Genomic DNA, 6,767 nt, shown 5'->3' on the forward strand with positions numbered 1-6,767 from the left:
TTCGGCCCGACGAAAACCTTGGGCCAAAGCGGGCCAGCTGCGGCTTGAGGCATGGTCAAAGTGAAAGGCGGAGTTTATGCAAAGGTCCGGTAAGCTCGCAGTCAGGTAAAATATTGTGTTTGCGGTAAGATGCGCATTTCACTGTATTACGTCTTGCAAAGAACTAAAAAACGTACAATGGAGAATCGTCAGTACTGGTCTGCGGAAGATACCCGGGCTCTTCTAAGTATTTGGGCCGAGGACAATGTACAACGGCAGTTTGACGGCGTCTGCAGAAACGAAGACGTGATAAAATACATCGTAGCTGAACTTGCAAAGTTGAATATCCAGCGCACCACATTGCAAGTTCGAGACAAGTTGAAGAAATTTTGGGCGCAGTACAAAGCCATAAAAACGCACAATGGATAGAGCGGTGCCCAGAGAAGGTCCTTTCCGTGGTTCGATATAATGGATGGTGTGCTGGGTCACCGACCCTCCGTTAGTGGAGAGACCACGCGTGATACGATGGCAGCCACAACAACCGGTGAGTGAATTTACCTTGCTAGCAACCCTACGTTTACTTGCAAAACAGTTAAAATATTGCTGGTGATGAACTTGCATGTGTATGTATTTATGAATGTATTTATTTTTCGTGTTAGAATTGGAATCACAGAGCGATTTCTTGGAATCTGAAGTTGAGCAGGGACCGTCTACACCTCCGCTGCTAACATCTACACCTGGTATGCTACTATAAACAAATTCCACTAAAGAATGATTATATATGTTTGTATGTTTCTTGTCAGTACTGTATCCTAATTGCATATTTATTACAGAGAGGCACGCCGTTCCTCAAGACATTACAACAATCAGAGGAGGATCTCATATGATTCCACAAAGAACCAGGCCAGGTAATTTGGAGTGTACTAAGTAGATGACTGAAACCATACAGATCTCACAACACCTGAATTTAAAGTATATCCCAGATGTGGAGCTTGTTGTTCACGCTTTTTGTTCCTTTTCTGTTTTTTATTTCTAGAAAGTCGCAAACGCAAAGCAGCAAACTTGGCCTCAAGGGAGTTTTTGCAGTGCATGCGCGACATAACACAGCAACAGCTGGAAGAAGAGCGTGAGTTAAGACGAGAAGAAATGAATAAAGAAATGATGATGAGAAGACAGGAGCTGGATTATGAGGCGCAACTCAGACCGGAAGAGATGTCCCAGAGAGAGAAGGAAGCGGAGGCTTTTGCTTCCGTCTTTGCAAATTTAGCTGCAGCTGTTCTCCAGAGAAAGTAGATGGACACCACAGCTTTTCTCTTTGTTTCAAAGCACATTGTCTTTTTTATAATTTTAATATATTTTTATATTTATTGTTGTTTCTGCATTTGTTTCACAAACACTTGTTTGTTGTGTATGTACATTTTTAAAGCACACTTGTATTTTGCATTGATACACATTTAATATATAAATAAAGCTAGGGCTGTCCCCGAATAGTCGAAGATTCGATGCATCGATATGCGGAGCCTGATTCGACCACCGATCTCACAGTCGAATCTTCGCGGGTGAAACGAGCATCATACCATTTTGGCAATATGGGGGAGCTCAATGTCAAATTGCACACAGAACTACTGATTTTGTACGGTTATATTAAGCTATATACAGCCTTTGATTATGATAATGCAGTAAAAACAAAAGTGAAAAGAAAGAAGCGTTCAATAAATAGGTAATAAATAATAAATTTGGAGGAGCCTTTTTTGAATGGTTTTCTGTTGGCACTGGCAGTGAGCGTTCTGCGCTCTGTTTATGCGCCCCCGCGGTGCCTCGCGTTTTCGCCGCCTGCTGCGCCTCGCGTTTTTGCAGGAGCGCTCTGAGCGCCTGAAGTTCAAAAAAAAAAAAAAAAAATCAACTCTGAGCGGAAAAACGCCCAACGTCATTCACGTTCTTTTCCATTGTCCAATCGAATGAATGGAGACGCGGGTCTTCTGTTGTGATGGCGAAAGTTTACCGTCGCTTAAAAAGTCCGGAGACTGCAAGAAATGGAGGAGAAACATTTGGTGTCTATCGTGGGTAATCAGGAGCTGTATTATTTAGGGTTTCTGCTAATATGACAGTTTACTTAACAGCAAAAAACTAAGATTTTAGAGCGTTCGCGCTATGATCCTTTGATTTGACTGACAGGACAGCTGTTTTGGTCGTTGCTTAGCAAAAAAGGCAGTGCTGTGCGCCTCGCGTTTTTAGAACTAAAAGACGCGTTCTGTGTTTTTATTTAAACCTAAATAAGTTCGTCTGTCAGTTGGAAGGCAGTTTTGGTCGCTTTATTAAAAGTTGTTGCTGTGTGCAGTGTGTAAAATAAAATAAAAATTGTTTTACCCTCCTGCTGACTATAATGTCGTGCATCTTTCAACCCATTCACACACACACATAGGCCTAGATGATTCGACTATCGGTCGACTATAGAAAGATTCGAAAATTCTGATTCGACTATGAAAATTCATAGTCGGGGACAGCCCTAAATAAAGCTATAACTTTGCTTTTACTGGGGTCTACTTGAAGTTATTGCAAAAGGGGCATATTGCCTAGAAAAAAAATAGTATCAGTTACTAAAAAGTCATTCTTTTGTGTTAGTCTATATCAGTACAAAAAGATTTTCATTGTAATAGCCAACAAATGTTACTATGATAGAATTACAAATGAGTGCACAAACACACTTACCAGACTTCTCACAAAATTTACAAACTGTTAATTCATTAACAGTTTGTATAATTCATAGTAATTATTTCACAGTTTGTAAATCTGTGAGCAGTCTTGTAATTGGTTGTGCACTCAGTTGTATTCAACATATAAAATGTCCTACTCTAATAGAATCGCTTACATTAAGAAAATATTGATATGGAAATCTAGGCAGTTTTGATGGCACAATGCTTTAATGGTTATCTGATGGGGAACCTTTTGTGTCCTGTGTAAATCAGGTCCTATTCAGTAGTTGTTACACTATTAACTGTTGTTGAAAACATTTAAATGCATGTCTGATGAGTATCTACTCTTATTTTAATTTAGACAAATGCAAATGAGATACATAGAAAAATTGTGATTTGATGTATAAGTTGGTTTACGTGTCCAAAAAAACCCAACAATATTTTTTTTAAGTATAAGTTACGAAAAAGTCATTCATTTGTGTTAGTCTATATCAGTACAAAAAGCTTTTCATTGTAATAGCCAACAAATGTTACTATGATAAAAATACAAATGAGTACACAAAAACATTTACAAGACTTCTCACAAATTTACAAACTGTTCATTCATCAACACTTTGTATAATTCATAGTAATGAATTAACAGTTTGTAAATCTGTGAGAAGTCTTGTAAATGTGTTTGTGCACTCAGTTGTATTCAACAAATCAATGGTCCTACTCAAGTAGAATCACGTACATTACGCAGATATTGATATTGAAATCTAGGCAGTTTTGATGGCACATTACTTAAATGGTTATCTGATGGGGCACCTTTTGTGTCCTGTGTAAATCAGGTCCTATTCAGTAATTGTTACACTATTAACTGTTGTTGAAAACATTGTAATGCAGGCAAACATTTTAAACCCAACAAAAACTCACCAACACATCTTGATAACATGATAATAAACACTGAACCTAAATAAAGGCATAAAAGATTATACTAACAGTTCAACTGTGTATCTATTTTTTGCAGTAGTGTGTAGATTGATGCAATACCAAGTTAGACAAAAGAATTTATGTGTAGGACATAAAAACAAAGCTTCTTATCAAGTGATTTATTAATGTAATATTTTACAAATGTTGCTGCTGCATAAACAACTGTTGCAGAGCACTTCTTGCATCAGAACAGACATCACCAACATTACAAGGTAGGCGTTCAGCATCTTCCTCATAGCCACCGGTCCACTCTGGCACAAACCTATCCATGTCATGACTCTGGGCTGCAGGTTTTCCCTCAGCCACCTGAGGTCGCTGTTTCCCTTCATCTTGCACTGCACATCCCTGATTGTCTACACCTGTCTTGTTGTCTTTGATTATGACACTCGTTTCCTCCACAGCTGTTCACTATCACCACAGACTTTATAATCTCCACTCTCCCACCACTCTTGTGAGTCTGCATTATTTCCTGTTCCTGTCTTCAGTGTTGTGTATCCTGCTCCTGTCAAGACCCTGTCGTGTGTGCCGTGTTGGCCTTTGGTTTGTTTGTTTGTTTGTTTATTTGTGTTTATTGTTATTAAATATACTCACCTGCATTTTGGACCCAGATCTCCTCCTTCCCAAACGTGACAGAATGCAGACTCCACAAATGGGTCCAGCAGGGAGGAATATTTTTTTTGAGGAGGCGGCGTTCCCCCGCCTGGGGGCAGCGACCACCCGCTCTGTTCCCGACACGGCGGGGATGTCTTTCGAGGCGGCGTCGGCCAAGAGGTTAGAGTTCCTCTACGGCTGTTTGGCGCAGATGGACGCCTGTAGGGCCGAGGCTGCGCAGATGCGCCCCTACTTTGCGGCGGGGGCGGAGACGCTCTTCCGCGGGAAAGCGGTGGCATCCGCTGCATCGATCCCCGAAGCAGCAGCGACTATCTCCGTTCCTGACGCGGCGGCAACCGCCATCTCTGTTCCTGACGCGGAAGTGACCGCCATCTCTGTTCCCGACGCGGCGGTGTTGTCCGCTATCTCCGTGCCGGATGCGGCGGTGTCCGCTATCTCCGTGCCTGACGCGGCCCTTACCGCGCTTCCTGTTCCTGACACGGCGGTGACTGCTTTCTCTGTGCCGGACGCGGAGGTGACTGCTGGCCTTCCTCTGGCGGCTATGCCAGCTCACATTCCTCTGGCGGCTATGCCGGCTCACGTTCCTCTGGCAGCGGTGCCCGCTGACGTTCCTCTGGGTACTGACGTTCCTCTGGTGGCTATGCCAGCTCACGTTCCTCTGGCCGCTGGCGTTCCTCTGGCGGCAAGGCCAGCTCGCGTTCCTCTGGCAGCGGTGCCCGCTGACGTTCCTCTGGGTACTGACGTTCCTCTGGTGGCTATGCCAGCTCACGTTCCTCTGGCCGCTGGCGTTCCTCTGGCGGCAAGGCCAGCTCGCGTTCCTCTGGCGGGGAAGCCAACTCACGTTCCTCCACTGCACGGGCCTGGCCCGCCATCCCTCCCCCTGTTTCACCAGTCCCCCGTTCCACCTCCCTCCAGACTTGTTTCGGCCTCAGGGAACGTCTGGAAGCCGTTCCGTAGGGGAGGGGTACTGTCATGACTCTGGCCTGCAGGTTTTCCCTCAGCCACCTGAGGTAGCTGTTTCCCTTCATCTTGCACTGCACATCCCTGATTGTCTACACCTGTCTTGTTGTCTTTGATTATGACACTCGTTTCCTCCACAGCTGTTCACTATCACCACAGACTTTATAATCTCCACTCTCCCACCACTCTTGTGAGTCTGCATTATTTCCTGTTCCTGTCTTCAGTGTTGTGTATCCTGCTCCTGTCAAGACCCTGTCGTGTGTGCCGTGTGTGCCGTGTTGGCCTTTGGTTTGTTTGTTTGTTTATTTGTGTTTATTGTTATTAAATATACTCACCTGCATTTTGGACCCAGATCTCCTCCTTCCCAAACGTGACAATCCATGTATAATTCACACAGATTGTGCAGTGTACAACATGTCTCCACCATATCAACAACAACATTTACATTGCAGTCATTTCTTTTACTGAGACACTTTCACCGTCCTTTTAACCTCCCAAATGCATGCTCAACCACACAACGGGCTAGACTTGTTCTCACGTTGTATAGTTCTTGACCCTCTGTAAGCCGACCAGTGTCTGGATATGGTTTTAACAACCATTTCTGTAGTGGGTAAGCAGAGTCACCAAGAATAAAGTAGCCTACATCAGTTCCACAAATGTTTTTTATTCTGCCTGAGAAAGCATTACTTTCTGTGGCCCAAGTCCAAAGGCGTGACTTTCTGAGGACGCTAGCATCGTGTTCCCTCCCTGGCTGTCCAATATTCAGGTCCCAGAACATCCCTTTACCATCTACAACTGCTTGTAAAATGATGGAGTGCCAGCCTTTTCTGTTATGAAAATCGGACTGGTATTGTGGAGGTTTCAAAATAGGGATGTGAGAACCATCAATAGCACCCACGCACTGTGGAATTCCAAATCTCTCTTCAAAATAATCTGCCATAGCAGACAGTTGGGGTTGATCAGGACGTTTGATAAATTTTGGACAAAGTATTGCAATCACAGCCTTGCAGAAGTCATGCACACAGCGGCAAACAGAGGTCCGACTGACAGCAAACAGGTTAGCAACTGTCCTGTACTCTGTGGTTGACGCAAGTTTATACAGTGCAATGGCCACCCGTTTTTCCAGAGGAATGCATAACCGGTATGATGTATCTTGTCGCTGTAGTGAAGGCTTCATAGCTGTACAAATGTACTTGAATGTTTCTCTGGAAACCCTGAAGTCCTCCAGCCACTGCTCTTCTGTAAATCTTTGAGCAGTGATCTCCCACCAGTCACTAGTTCGGGGATATGCCCACACCTCTGAGGTCCGCATTATATTGGTGTTGTAGTGATGCATCATCTGAAAAATAAATAGAATGAAAGGCAAAGATATTAATAACCTTATAATGTAATAGATCTATAAGCGTATTTAAATGTTAAAACATAAATTGATCCATCATTTGCAAGACAACAATTCAAAATGTAAACAATACGTCCGTAGTCATGTTACATAACTATATGGCAACATACACTTTATAAATAGATGTAGCTTTACTGAATCATCAGAAAATA

At 43.3% G+C, this 6,767-nt stretch overlaps 1 protein-coding gene across 1 annotated transcript; it reads right to left on the reverse strand.

The window, feature by feature from the left end:
• Positions 1-5,691: 5,691 nt before the first annotated feature.
• LOC141332978 (uncharacterized) lies at positions 5,692-6,552 on the reverse strand. Its single transcript, XM_073837935.1, has one exon. It carries the CDS (start codon positions 6,550-6,552, stop codon positions 5,692-5,694), a length of 861 nt encoding a protein of 286 aa, XP_073694036.1.
• Between the last annotated feature and the right edge of the window lie 215 nt (positions 6,553-6,767).

Source organism: Garra rufa, chromosome 4 (assembly GCF_049309525.1).
Source record: "Garra rufa chromosome 4, GarRuf1.0, whole genome shotgun sequence".
NCBI classification, from domain to species: Eukaryota; Metazoa; Chordata; class Actinopteri; order Cypriniformes; family Cyprinidae; genus Garra; species Garra rufa.